Source organism: Pelophylax lessonae, assembly GCF_965119305.1.
Source record: "Pelophylax lessonae genome assembly, chromosome: 4".
Lineage (NCBI taxonomy): Eukaryota > Metazoa > Chordata > Amphibia > Anura > Ranidae > Pelophylax > Pelophylax lessonae.
The window spans coordinates 26434064-26449249 of record NC_138771.1 but is presented as its reverse complement, the minus strand read 5'-3'; the positions used below and the strand labels follow the sequence as shown (position 1 = coordinate 26449249).

General features: G+C 45.0%; 1 protein-coding gene across 2 annotated transcripts in view; it reads left to right on the top strand.

The window, feature by feature from the left end:
* Positions 1-3106, top strand: part of ASB7 (ankyrin repeat and SOCS box containing 7) — an 88920-nt gene extending 85814 nt beyond the window's left edge. For both annotated transcript variants that reach the window (XM_082253063.1, XM_082253064.1), the window contains exon 6: positions 2695-3106. In XM_082253063.1, coding sequence (XP_082109189.1) covers positions 2695-2834 — 140 coding nt within the window. In that variant the 3' untranslated portion in view covers positions 2835-3106. The remainder of the gene's footprint in view (positions 1-2694) is intronic.
* Positions 3107-15186: the final 12080 nt, after the last annotated feature.

Below are 15186 nucleotides of genomic sequence, written 5' to 3'. Positions count from 1 at the left end.
TGGTGGTCCGCTGTTGCGGAACTTCAAGTCCTATCATGCCTCTGCCTATGGGGGTCATGCTTGTACCTGTCAGCCTTGCAATGCCTCATGGGAATGGTAGTTCTGCATCCAGCTGGAGGGCCACCAGTTTGGGACCCCTGCTTTGAGATAAACATTTACAGCTGATGCGCTCAATTCCAGGCTATGCTCTGCAGCTCCCCTTCCTATTACCCTGGATCCCTATGAGTCCACATAGCCTGTCAGAGGTAACTCATGCAGATAGCAGAGGAAGGAGACAGTAGACAGAAATGACATTAGGGATGGGATTAGCTTTAAAAAAAAAAAGCTAACTACAGCGCCTGCTAATGGATAAATAATACCAAGTGAATATCTCAAAATTAAGGATAATCCAAAAATAAATGGATAAAATACAGTAAATAGGTTTGGCAGTAAATTTTAACAATCAAAAAAACATAATGGTAAGTAAAATAAGTTAAATAAATGTATAGGCGTGACTGTTGGTATATAAAAGTCCCATATATATAAGGTGACTTGGTGCTCAAGAAGCTCAAAATAAAATCCTTATATATACAAATGGAATTCAAGGTGCAGGTGCTTAAACGTGATTGTTCTTAATATTCTGTGACATCGATCCGTTTTGCCGTGATTTGTGGCTAGATAAAATCAATTACCAGAACCAGTGGGTCCTATGTGCTTTACAGCACTAGGACCTTTCGCGCTTAGGTGCCCACCTGGGCTATATTGGATGCCCCCTTTTTTCTCCTATAGGCTGGCCTGGATAGTAAGCTAGGTCCTCCTCACATCAGGGTAGTATGGCAGTTTGTGAAGTAAACAAGAAGGCTCCATATGGTGTAGTAAGTTTTATAAAAGGTTCATTACCCACTACAATGGGTTTAAGGCAAGGAATATATTTAAAAGTACATCCGTGGTGGTCAGCGGCCGGCTGTGCGGGCTGCGCGTCCCCTTTTCAGAGTGGCGAGCAGTGCTTCCGGCTTGCGTTCCAGCTGACTCAACGTGATGGCGCTATGCGCTCCAAACGGACGCGTTTCGTCACATCCGGTGACGTCTTCAGAGAAATGACATTAACTGCTTTGGATTGAAGCAAGTAGACACACTAGATCAGGGTTTCCCAACCAGGGTTCCTCCTGAGGTTGCTAAGGGTTTCTCCTGAGGTTGCTAGGGTTTCCTCCTGAGGTTGCTAGGGTTTCCTCCTGAGGTTGCTAGGGTTTCCTCCTGAGGTTGCTAGGGGTTCCTTGAGCAATGGGCAATTTCTGCCTCTCAGATAAGTTTTCAATGACACCATTGTTCATTTTAGCTATCTGTAAGGGGGTAATTCTTCCCAATGATGACAAGAGTAAGGAGCATTCTTCCCACTGACTGTCACACTAATGTGTCATTAGTTGTAGAATTTTAATTTTTAGCAGGGGTTCCCCGAGACCAGAAATTTATTTCAAGGGTTCCTCTGTGTTGAAAAGGTTGAGGAAGGCTGATATAGAAGGATATGCTTTGTTCATTTCAGAGGTTTACAACCGCTTTAAGTCACAACTTTTGGAGGCAAGAGGGGGCCAAAATCAAGGAACAGTCCAGATTAGCTTATTTTTGGTTTGCAGCTTGCCTCAAAGATTTCCTCTGCTTATGAATAATCTCAGACTGACTTGCCTGAGTTTATGGCAGGTTTGCTTTAGAAGATTGTGCCCCCGTTCACACCAGTGCAACTTGTCATGTGATTTGACGGGTCCTAATTGCATGAGTAAGTTGCACCCTATTGTCAGTAATGGAACCGTTAAAAACGGTGCAACACCGACCTTGTGATGCTGCGCCAATGTAAAAAAATAGTTCCTGCATTTAAGGCGCAACTTGCATTGATATCTGTGCATGAAGTCCCACATATGTCAGCCAAGTCACACCTGAAAGCGGAGTTCCAGCCACGAAAAAGTTTTTTCAATAAAAATACCCCCGGGACAGTGAGGGCTAGTACATTCCACAATGGATAGCCTCTGTACTGTCCCGGGTCGCACTTACCTGTAAGAAGAAATACTTACTTTGAAAATTTCTTCTCCAGCGCTGCCATCTCAGGTATGGGCAGCTGAAGCCAGCGCGTCCTCTTCTGCGTTCTCTTCCGTGTCCTCTTCTCCCAGAATGCGCCTGCACCGGCCCCGATCGTCACTTCCGGTGCGGGTGCGTCATCCCTCCACAGCTTCCGGGCATGCCCAGAAGCTGTTTAGCAGGGAATGAGGCGCCGCACCGGAAGTGACGAGCGGGGCCGGTGCAGGCGCATTGATTCCTGGGAGCGATGACGTTCAGCTCCCAGGAATCAATGCAAAGAGGAAGTGACGGCGCAGGCCGCGGCCGCAGAGGGAGGAAGTGGAAGAAAGGCGAGTATATTTTTCTTCAATAACAAGGTAAGTAAACAAAAAAAAAAAAAACGTAACTATCCATTTCTTTTTCAGGTGACCAAAAGCAAGCGGATGGCCCAAAATCGACTATGTCGATTTTGTGGCCGGAACTCCGCTTGAAGTCGCTCAGACATGTGGCTTTGAAATCATGTGATTTCAAGTGAAGTCGCACGATTTTAAAGCCACATTCAGTGTGAACCAGGGCTAAAGGGTATTTTTTATGATGTGATGGATTTTTTTGTATATTGTATTGCAGATGATATTCTAATATTTGGATTTATTGTTTCTCTGTGCGCAGGACAGCCCCGATTTCTTCAAGATTTGTGTCGGATTAAAATTCGCCACTGTATAGGACTGCAGAACCTCAAGCTACTGGATGAGCTCCCCATTGCCAGGGTCATGAAGGACTATTTAAAACACAAATACGATGACATCTGAGTGGGTGTGTCCACCGCAGCAGAGACTTGTTGCGTCATTTCAGATGTGATTATTCCAAAACTGGGGTAGGCTGTTGTCTTGCACAAGTATATCCTATGCAATTTCTGATGTGGGTTGGAGTCAGAAGGCAGGTATACGTTTTTATATATTTTTTTGTTTAATATTATTTTCCCTGTTTTTTTTTTTTTTTTTTTTTTTTTAAATATGGTGTGATAGAAAGTCTTAACCTTTTGAGGTCCACACTTTAAGTTTCACTTGAAAAAAAAACACAACACTTAACACTTTATGAAACTTTCTTTGTTCTCATACCTGACACAGAGCAAATGTGGTCACCTACCTTTAAACATGAGGTCCACCTGGAATTAAAGTGGTCCTGTTACCTGCCTGCACTAATGGCAGCCATTGTGTAGAATGAGCCTGGATGGCAGCTTATCAGTTTGCTAGGAGCGTGCCTCCACATTATTACTGGTTCTTAGTGATTGTGCTGGGCTGCATTTGTCACGTTTCAGCCTACAAAAATGGCAGCCGCTGTTGTATGTAGATTGCAGGGACACGTTACAAACCAAATTTGTATATTATTTTGCTTTTACGGCATGCACTGGTAAAACATAGGCTGATTTATTGTTAGCCAATATAAGAAAGGTTCGTGTACCTCTTAAACATATTTTCATGTCCGAAAAAGCACTGCTGAAGGACAAACCAATCTCTAGAATAAATCTTGCTGTGGTTTTTTTTTTTTTTCTTCTTTTTTTTGAGACCTCAAAGTCATTTGTGTAAATGGTAATCGGCCCATTGGCTGAAAGTATTCTTTCAATTCAGATAGATTTTCTTTACAAAATAAGCAGTTAAAAAAAATGACTTCATCTTGCAGGCTTTCGGTTGTGGAAAGCATGCAGACTGCACTTACTTCCCTATTAGGTGCCATGCACATTAGGTCCCCGCTGCATGAGTGTTTAGCTGCGGCTGGAGAGCACAGGCACACCATCCAGACCTCAGAGCTGGCAGCCTGTTATATTCTATGATAGTGGACAGGACTGGGTGGTACACTCAGCGGTACTTTGATTTAGGACTGTATGCCACCAAGATTGCAGACTGCATGCATTTTGGGCATTTCGTCCCTGGATGTATACTCCCCTAAGCATATATACCATCAGGGCTTTATTTTCCCTCAAAGAATAGGAGCAGGTACTCCCCACTTTCAAGTCACCCCTTGTCTCCGCCCCTACCCACCTTCAAGCACCATCCCTTGGTTCCACTCCCTACCCACCTTCAAGCACCATCCCTTAGTTCCACTTCCTACCCATCTCTCAGTACCATCCCTTTTAGACCCCGTTCACACTGGGGCGATCCGACTTGCCGGGGCGACCTCACAGGTCGCGGCGCGCAGCTCGCACCCCGACCTCGGAGCGGCCGGCACGGACTTCATAACATTGAAGTCAATGCAGGTCGCTCCAGGTCGCCCCAAAGAAGCTCCGGACACTTTTTCTAAGTCGGAGCGACTTGTGTCGCTCCTATTAGAACGGGTCCACAGCTTCTCTATGGCAGGCGACCAGGTCGCCCCAGTGTGAACGGGGTCTTAGAGAATACAGAATACTATTTTGTGTTGTTAAAAGAGAAGTTCAGGTTTTTTTTAATTACGGTATACCTCGGCAGATGCAGCATCGGGTCTGATGCTGCATCTGTCCCCCGCACGCTCTAAAGCTGCATACACACTATACAACTTTTGTTGGTAGATTTCCTTTAGATTCGCCTCCAAGTATGTAGTGCAATGGCCTGCCTGATTGCATACAAGTTGAAAGTGTTTAGGTCTGACCTCATATTATATGGTTTTGGTAAATCTAAAGGAAAAAATATAAAGAAAGTTGTGTAGTGTGTATCCAGCTGAAGACTGAGAACCGAGTGATCAAACACTGCTGATTGCTCCTTTCTCAGAGCTCCCTGAGCAGAGAGCCAGTGACTATCAGTCACCGACTCTCTGCTCTGCCCCCTCGCACGCACAATGGAGCGCTGGGCTTTGGAGGGGGCGGGAGTAGCCGGTTTAGGCTCTCAGCGCCTTGCTGAGAGGCGGAGCCGGGTGGCGGCCAGGCATGTGGGCGGATCCCAACTCTAAAGTGGCAATCTTGCCCCAGCCTGGACGGGATCTGTGACGTCAGCCAACAGTGGGCTTCTGCCCGCTGTCTGCTGAAAATGGGTCACAAAAGTGCAGAACAAACTGCACTCCTGTGATCCACAGGAGAAGTACAGCCAAAGGAGCTTTGGCTGTGCTTCTCCTTTTAAGGGATTTTTATGGAATTTGTTAATGTTAACAAGAAGGAGTAAAATAGATTCCCAGCAGCCAGCAACAATTTACAGCTTCCAACAACATACCCCCCAGCAACAATAGATCCCACTCCCAGCAGCCAATAGACCCTCCAGCGTACAGCAACAATAGACCCTCTCTCAATAGTAGATCCCCCAGCAGCAACAATAGAACCTCTCCAGCAACAATAGACCCTCACAACAACAGAGCCCCCTTCCAGCAATAGATCCTTCAGAATCCAGCAACAATACACTTCCCAGCACCCCTTGCCATTACATACATTCAGTGCTGGAGGTGCTGAAACTGCATCCCCCCCCCCCCAAAAAAAAAGCCCTGCATACATCTAGGTGCACCACCCAGCTCCGTCCAGCCGCAGCAGTCGTCAGGCTCTCATAGAGTCTAGAAGGTGAGCCTGTTCCCTCCAGTGAGCGTCAGAGCCCCATGCACAGCCTGGGAGGCGTGTCTCATGGCCATTTCCACCAATCAGATAAAGTGGAATTCAATTTGCTCACTCGCTGCTCAGTTTGAATCACTGGAAGATGAACCTCAGGGGCCGGAATATGGGGTCGATCCGCCTACAGAACTTAGTCCTGTAGAAATAATGCCCACTAGAAGTCAAAAGTGTGAATAGCAGCAAATCATATATACTGTCCCCTAAAAACTATACTTTATGTAAAAAGAATATAATCACAAAATAGATCCTTTTGGGTGTATTCTGCCATGAATCCTTTTTTTTTTTTTATATAAAAGTAGAAGTATGGTTAAAGAGCCAGACCAGAAAAATGACAAAGACTGAACTTACTCTGGAAGGAATCCGTCTCTTCTTGACTCTCAGCAGTTATAGTTCAGGCAGATATCAGGTCTTGTGTTGGACTAAAGGTCCTCCTATTTGTGGCCAGCATTACTATTGTCCGCTGTATTAGATACAGCCAATACCCCCTCCCCCCATCTTATTATTTCTAGGATTGACTATTCAGGAGACATTCAATATCCATGAGAAAAAAATAATAGCTAATTTTCTAATCTTTTCTATATGGATCAGTCAGCAGAGTTAATCCATTCATGGAACCAAGCAACTTGGTTACATCAAAATTATTTTCCCCTGTGCTATGATATGTATCATTTTTTTTTTAGGCCGCATTATGTTTGCAGTTTAAACATAGTTTTATTCCTCCCCTTCCCTCTGCTCCGTGACTTTGTTTTCTCTTATGTGTATGGTGCTATGGTGTCTTATTTATATACATAAATAATAAAAGTTACATTTTGAGAAATGACATTCTGTGTATCATTTCGGTAATGGGGGAATATGGTGTTTTGGTTTGGTTATTGAAAATTTTTTGAAGCTAAAGGAGAAGTTTGAAAAAAAAATAAAAAAAAGAAATAAAAAAAAAAAAATATATATATATATATATATATATATATATATATATATATATATATATATATATATATATTAAGGATTAACTGATATGGTTTTTTCAGGGCCAATACCGATATTTTGGTCATAAAGTATCGGTATTGGCCGATATTTTGTACATATAAAGTTTTGAAAAATAAATACAATTTTTGACACAAATCTGGTACTGAACATTGATGATCGACCGATATCAGTTTTTCGTTACCGATATTTTGGTCAATGCTTATCGGTATTGGCCGATATTTTTCTACATTTAAGAAAATCTATATATATTTTTTTTTTTTTTACTTTACAGGTACTCTTGTGGAGGGATCTGGGGGTCTAAAAACCCCTCCTTTGCACTTAAAAGCATCTAAACGCCAAGTTTGGCTGTTTTGAATGCTGTCATTTTTTTAAAATGGGCGCCAATACCCGGAAGTGATGTCACTCATGACATCATTTCCGGGTTTTTGCATGGAGACCTGATCAGAGCCGAATGCTTTGATCAGGTCTTCCTGGGTCTCCCGGTGGGACGGGAGACCCGGGCGAGCCGCAGAAGGCGGCAGGAGGGGGGGGGGGGGGAGACGTCCCCTCCAGCTCCTTGTAATGACAGCCGAACGGCTTCTCAGCCGCATGGGTTGTCATTACAAGACAGCCGACCGTCGGCTATGGACGCCGGTCCCGGGGTGATGCCTCTAGCTGCAGGCATCACTCCGGTACAAGCACTTTCCTGAAATATCGGCACTATTGGTCACCTTGGTGGCTGATTCCGATATATCGAGGAAAGTGCATACCGGCCCTCGATATATCGGCTTTGCCGATAATCGGTCGATCTCTACCAAACATGTTAATGTTTGTTTTATTAACATTAAAGGCTCGTTCTTCACACCTTACCTGCATGAAAACTGATAGGAAAACCACACAGCTTTCACTTGCATGTACATCAGTTTCACATCATGTGAACAAACCAGCCCTAGAAGAGTAGACAACTGTGAAAAATAAAGTGCTGGTAAAATAATAACTAAAGGCTTCCCAAAACAAAATTTACATAAACTGCTGAAGTAGTGCACTCACTGTCTGCTATGATTAAATCTAGTAGCGGCAGTGCACTGGACACTAACTACCGTGTTTCCCCGAAAATAAGCCCGGGTCTTATATTAATTTTGGCACCAAAAGACACAGTATGGCTTATTTTCGGGGTAGGTCTTTTAGCTGTAATGTGCTATGTAATGTGAGGTCTTCCCTTCCCTCCCTGCCTGCCAGGAATCCCATGTGAACCTAATTTAGTGTAATTTAAATCCTAGAATCCACTTTATTAGTGTTTTATATAATGTCCAGTGTGTGTTTTTGTAATAGAATAGTGGGAAATACCTTCATTACATCGCTGCTCCGGGCTCAGCTAATCTTCCGCTCTGCTGTTTTCTCCTCTCATAGCTGTCAGAGGAGGATCTCAGCCCCTCCCTTCTGCAATGTACACAGAAGCACGGAGTATTGGATTTGAATAGTGTGAAATACCATTTGTTACATCGACGCTCTGGGCTCAGCTAATCTCCCGCTCTTCTGTCCTTCTCTTCTCCCCCACTGACAGGTAGGTGAGGGGTCAGGGGAGGGCCGAGCAGCGATGCAACGCAGGTACTTCACACTATTCTAATCTAATCCCCGGTTCTTCTGTGTACACTGCAGAGGGGAGGGGCTGAGATCCTCCTCTGACAGCTGTGAGAGGAAAGACAGCAGAGCGGGGAATCAGCTGAGCGCCGATATAACGAAGGTATTTCACACTATTAGATTACAAAAACACACACTGGACATTATATAAAACACTAATAAAGTGGATGCTAGGATTTTACATATACTAATATTACATATACTAATATCTGCAAGTTCTAAGGCTGATACCGATATATTAGGAAAAGTGAATATCGGCCCTCCCATAATCGGCTTTGCCAATAATCGATCCCTAATATACATACATACAGTATACAGTATATACTTACATACAGTATATACTTACATTCATCCTGCAGCTGTCCCCCACCATCTCTAAGCCCAAGAGCTGAGCAATCACATGACCACTTATCACTCTTGATCTTCCTGGAGCAAGAGAGTGGTGCCCTCACCAGTGCTCTCTGGAGAGGGGATGGGAGCAACTGGTTCAGGCTCTCAGCACATCCGTCCTGCCTTCCACTGTGGTTCTTCCAGCTTCTCTGTGGTCGCAGAACACCATGCAGCTTCTCCACAGCTCCAGTATCCCTGGGCGCAGCGTGATGTCGGTAGGATGGATCAGAGCGGCCCCACTTTGCACCAGATGAGCATGTTTTATACTTATATTTTGTGAGTGTTTATTATAATTATTAAACTGCCTTCTAATACTACACTCAGGTGGGGCTTCCTGCTGTGTTTTCCCCAGTTTCTACCCTACAGAGTTGGCTTATCTCTGAGGACAGCTGCCGCCATTAACCTGTTACTGGACTTATGGACTCACTGTAGTTGTTCTGTCATAAGGACTGCTCATTATCGCCTCTGTCTATATGTGCCCACCTGTAGGGCTCCGAGTGTTCATGGTTACATTGTGTTTGCACCAGAAAATTGTTGTTTTTTCTGTTGGTATACAGTAAACCCCCCTCCATTGCGGGGGTTACGTTCCAGACTCAGCCGCGAAAAGTGAAAATCCGCGAAATAGAAAAACCCTATTAAAATGCATTGTAGGCATGTTTTTTTTACTGTCACTGTACGTGTAAAAGCATTTTAAGGTCTTTAAACACACTTTTAAAACAATAGAAACTCATTTAAACGCATAAAAGATACTGAGAGACATAGCAAGAGCTATGGAAAACACAAAAATACTTCATTTTTAATTATTTATATAGTAAAATAACATTACAAAAAAAAACGCAATATACCGGGACCGCAAAAACTGAACCGCGATGGAGCGGGGGTTTACTGTATCTCTAATCAGACTGCTGGGTGGATCCTGACAATATTGTCAGGATCCTTCCAGAGCCTGGGGTTGCTCTGTGACATCACAGCAGGCTTTAGCTCAGCTCAAAACAAGCATTTGTGTGTGCTGCTATTGGTCATCATTGAGACTTACAAATTTTCACTCCACATGATGCAAGAGGTCTTCTGAGTGCAAAAAAAAGCTGTGTGTCTGTCCAGAAAAAGGTGTTGTGGAAATTTTGGTTGTGGACATTTTCTTTAGTTTAAATAGTCATAATGTCTCCCAGTGTCAAGTTTTACTGATAATCGCTATTTACAGTGATTATCGCTTTAACTGTCATTGCAGGAAAGACTTGTTGGTGAAAATCTTCCATTGGATGAGATGGCACAATACTAGTAGCAAAGAGAGTCCATCGCACAGATCTATGTCTGCAGTTCGGGGCCCTGTACTGCTGAGTTATGTTTGTGATATGGAAATTCTTATTTTACCAAGATTAATAGAGGGCATCTTTTAGTCACATCCGGATCCGTGTGATTGAAACACTGCTACTATTGTCTTATGCAGATAAAGCCTCATCAACTGGAACAGTTAGAATGGTCACTGTCATTTTTGGTTTATATATGAATCATGTATGATTGGACCCACTAATAAGTATGAGTACATGTTTATGGATTGACATGAATGAACAATGAAAATCCATGTGCCCCTTGTGGCAGTTGAGCCCTTTGTTCGCTCATGTCCATTCATAAGCATGTGCTCTACAGTTTCTATTGTGCTTTTTGAATGTATACGTGTCTGTGATTGGTGGTCTTGAAGCCACTCCCTGTAACTCCCTTTTTGTTCACTTGCTGTAAATAAACCAAGCCCTGCCCTGAGACACCCACAGAGGACAGAAGACACAGGAAGCTCACACACACACAAACAGACACAAGCTCACACAGCAGCTCACACAGCCATTTCATCCATGCAGACATACAGAAACTCTTACCCACACACACTTGCTCTTACCCATACACATGCACACACATACATATCCGGAGAGAGACCTGGCAGATGGCATCGAAATGACCCAGCGTGTCTGTTCCTTTCTTTGTCGCCCGAGCGCTTGGTAAACCGTTATACAAAAGAACGGTGCATTTGTACTTTTCAGTACAAGATATTAATGGAGCTTGGTGCGTAATAATCTTGAGCGCACTGAAGCGGGTTTCTATGCTCCAAGCCCTATTAATTTCCACGACAAAGGTCACTCAGCAGCTGGTCTGCACTTGTTTTTTTTTTTTTAAATAATTTCTTTATTTAGTCAAAGGTTGTGGTACAAAACAGGTGAAATGGCTCAATAGAAAACGACACGGTACATAACATACAATGTTCAAAGAGCATAAAGGTATTGCGAAAAACTCACAATGGAATTGTAGAGAAAGCATAGCGTGTAGATCAGGGATGTCCAACCTTTTGATTTTCTTGGGCCACATTGGAAGAAGAGGAATTGTCTTCACACATAAAATACACCAACAATGATACCTGATGAACAGAAAAATTCGGGCAGATCACAAGCTAATGATCACTGATGTAGCTAATGTACCTACCTGAGTAATAAAACTTCAATTTTTTATTATAAAAGTAAAAGAGGTCAACATAAAACAAGTGCGTTTTCAGTAAACTAACGCATTAAATATCATTGCTCACAAATATAGGTGTTGCCGAAAACTGATGACATGAATAAGGTGTGATTGTGAAGAGTGGGAGATTTTTCTTTGGGAAGATAAAACTTTTAAAAGTCCAGGAAAGAGACACTGTCAATTTTTTTTTCTTCGGCCACATGTGTTCACTAAGGCCCCATGCACACAGGGCGTCAGAAAAAACGAGCTGCAGAGCCACTTCTAACGCGAGGAAAAAGCAGCTGTAAAAACGCGCTTTTAGTAGCTTTTTCCAGTGGCGTTATTGCACGTTTGGCCATGTTGCTTTTAGCAGCATTTTTTCTGCCTCCCTTCAAAATCAATGGTTCCCTATGGGAGCCTATTGATTTGAATGGAAGGCACATCGTAAGTCAGATCAAGCGACTTGCGTTTTGAGAACCTTGTGGGGGAAATCCACGCCAAAATGGGAAAAAAACGGCGTGGGGGTTCCCCGCCCCAGGTTCCAAACCAGGCCCTTCGGGTTTGGTATGGATTTTGAGGGGAGCCCCACGCCGAAGAGAATGGCGTGGGGTCCCCCCAAAAATCCATACTAGACCCCAAGGGCCTGGTTTGGAACCTGGGGGGGAACCCCCACGCCGTTTTTTTTCCAATATTGATGTGGAGTTCCCCCTCAAGATTCTCAGAGCGCAAGTCGCACCACAAGTCGGATCATCCTGATCCAAGTTGTGATGCAACTTCCATTCAAATCAATAGGCTCCCATAGTGAATGATTGATTTTCAAAAAAACGTATAACGTGGCTTAACGCTGTATAAGCAACGGTAATCAGCCATTAGCAGCGTCAGACGTTTTTACAGCTTGACGCTGCAGCTCCAGAACGCACTGGTCCTGGGGTTTTTTTGCAGCTCAAAAACGCCTATGCCACTTGGAGCTTCTAAAAGCCCTGTGTGTGCATGAGGCCATAGAATAACATGGAGGGGCGTTTTTAAGCTGCAAAAAAAAAAGTCTGACGCTCCTAAGAGTAGCTGCAAAAAACGGCTTGTGTGCATGAGGCCTAAATGTAAATGCATTTTTCCAAAAAAGGCAACATTTTTCAGTAATAAGGGCGATGCTTATACACCCCTGGTGTAGACCATAATCTTCCAAAAGGCACACATGCACTGATATCTAACATGCAGTATATGAATTGCAGACACACCAAAGCTTCTGATATCCTGAGGGTTCAAGACTTCACATACTGTACTACCTTGTGGGCTTTTAGTTGAACAACCCTTTTCTTTATTTAAATCCAAAGTATGTACCATTTTGTGGAAAATTCCGATATGTATGCTAATATCTAATGCTTATTGTTACCTGTTCAGTGTTTCACACACAAAATTTCCGATTAGACTTCTGACACTGCTATACACCTTGAGGCTGGGTTCACATATATGCATTAGGGTTGAGCGAACACCTAGATGTCCGTGTTCGACGGGTTCGGCCGAACTTTAAAAAAAAGTCCGGGTCCGTGTCCCGGACTTTTACCGAACTTTTCCCGGACACCGAACCCCATTGAAGTCAATGGGGACCCGAACTTTAAGGCACTAAAATGGCTCTAAAACACCAAAGGAAAGGGCTAGAGTGCTGCAAATGGCAGCAAAACGTAATTAAGAGCATGGCAAGTGCTCTGCAAACAAATGTGGATAGGGAAATAACTTAAAACAACAAAAAAAAAACAGAAAAATAAAACAATGTTCTTCTTCATCTCTGAAGGACGAGGCCCATATGGAGTAGGAGGGAGGTTGAGGTGGTGGTGGATGTGGCGGTGACATAGGCGTGCGCACAGGGTGTGCTGGGTGTGCCTGGGCACACCCTAATCACCTAGGGCACATAGCATTGCCAGTGAGGAGATGGGAAAGATCTCCCTGGGACCTGCTCTGCTCTATTTCTCCTTGCCTACAGGTACATGGCCCCGATACATTACTCTCCCTGCTGGCAAACACATGCATGTGTATTTCAACTTTGGGGTGCACACCTTAATGCAATAGGCTGCGCACACCTATGGGCGGTGTAGGTGGAAGCGGCGGTGGAGGAGGACCAGGGCCGGATTAACAGCATCATGGGCTTGGTGCTGAGGATTTTGAAGGGCCTTAAGGGCCGTGCCTTGCCATGCACCCAGAGGAGGAAGGGTGCAGCCATGCATGCCTAATTCAACATGGGATGCTGTCTCTGAAGCCCATAAACACATCCATGCATCGCCAACTGTCCCTCCTTGTCCGGCCTTCACGCTGTGTGGGGAGGTTCTGAGGGTGCTGCCTGGGGAAGCGAGCATAGAAGCCAGACTTCTGTGTTTACAAGTGACAGAAGAGCGGTAACAGTGAATATGGCCAACCCGGGGCCTATATAAAAGGTAGGGGCCTGGAGCTGCAGCTCCAATAGCCCCTACATTAATCTGGCCCTGAGGAGGAGGACGAGGTAGCCAACACTGCTTCTTTTCAAAAATTTTAAATGAGGGTACACCCCAAAAGAGTGAGAAAGAGCAAAAATGGAACAATGGGTGGGTAAGGTCGGTATCCATTGCTATTCTGCATAAGGTACGGAAAAGTCCCGTGGGATCCATGCCTGGTTCATTTTAATGAACGTGAGCTTGTCCACATTGTCTCTGGACAGGCGGCTGCGCTTGTCTGTTATAACGCCCCCAGCCGTGCTAAATACCCGTTCAGATAATACACTGGCTGCAGGGCACGCCAGCACCTCCAAGGCGTAAAGGGCAAGCTCAAGCCATGTGCCCAATTTGGAGACCCAGAAGTTGAAGGGGGCAGACCCGTCATTCACTACATGTAGGCGTGTGCACACATACTGCTCCACCATGTTGGTAAAATGCTGCCTCCTGCTAAGACGTTCCATCTGAGCTGCTGGTGCTGCTGTTTGTTGTGGCGTGCTGACAAAGCTTTTCCACATTTCGGCCATGCTAACCCTGCCTTCTGAGGTGCTGGCGGTGCCCTGGTTGCGTTGGCGACCTCCTCCTCCTCCTCCTCTGCCTTGTGCTTCCACTGTGGCCCCGCTGTCAGATGGGAATGCCAGCAGCATGGCGTCTACCAGCGTGCGCTTGTACTCGCGCATCTTGCGATCGCGCTCCAGTGAGTGAATTAAGGACGGTACGTTGTCCTTGTAACGGGGATCCAGCAGCGTGGCCACCCAGTAATCAGCACAAGTTAGAATGTGGGCAACTCGGCGGTCGTTGTGGAGACACTGCAGCATGTAATCGCTCATGTGTGCCAGGCTGCCCAGAGGCAACGAAAGGCTGTCCTCTGTGGGAGGTGTATCGTCCGTGTCCTCTGTATCCCCCCAGCCACGCACCAGTGATGGCCATGAGCTGGCCTGGGTGCCACCCTGCTGTGAACATGGTTCCATCTCCTCCTCCAGCTCCTCCTCCTCCTCATCCTCCTCATCCTCCAGAACTGTGCCCCTGCTGGACAATTGCGTCCCTGGCGTTTGCGTGTGCAGGAACCCACCCTCGAAGCCCCTTGCGAATGACTGCCCTGAAAGCCTTGGAAATGTTACCTCTTCATCCTCCTCCTCCTCCTCATCCTGTGCCACATCCTCTTCCATCATCGCCCGAATTGTTTTTTCAAGGAGGCATAGAAGTGGGATAGTTAAGCTGAGAACGGCGTCATTGCCACTGGCCATGTTGGTGGAGTACTCAAAACAGCGCAACAAGGCACACAGGTCTCGCATGGAGGCCCAGTTAAATTAAATAGCGGAATAGAAAATATGATCCAAAAAAAGTGTATGTATATCACACGTACACAACCACACTGGGCCCCAATTACTATTGTTTGTACCCCTAAAAGGCTAGATGAGGAGTAGGGGGAGTATGGAACAGGCAGCACCCTCAAACCTTCAGAAGTATGAGATGAACCCCAACAACTTGGAAAGGTGGATCTCTCTCACACGTACCGACACAGACTATCCCGCAATTCAATTGATCCTCAAAGGTTTTTATTGAATAGCGGAATAGGAAATATGATCAAAAAAAGTGTATGTATCTCGCACGTACACAACCACACTAGGCCCCAATTACTATTGTTTGTACCCCTAAAAG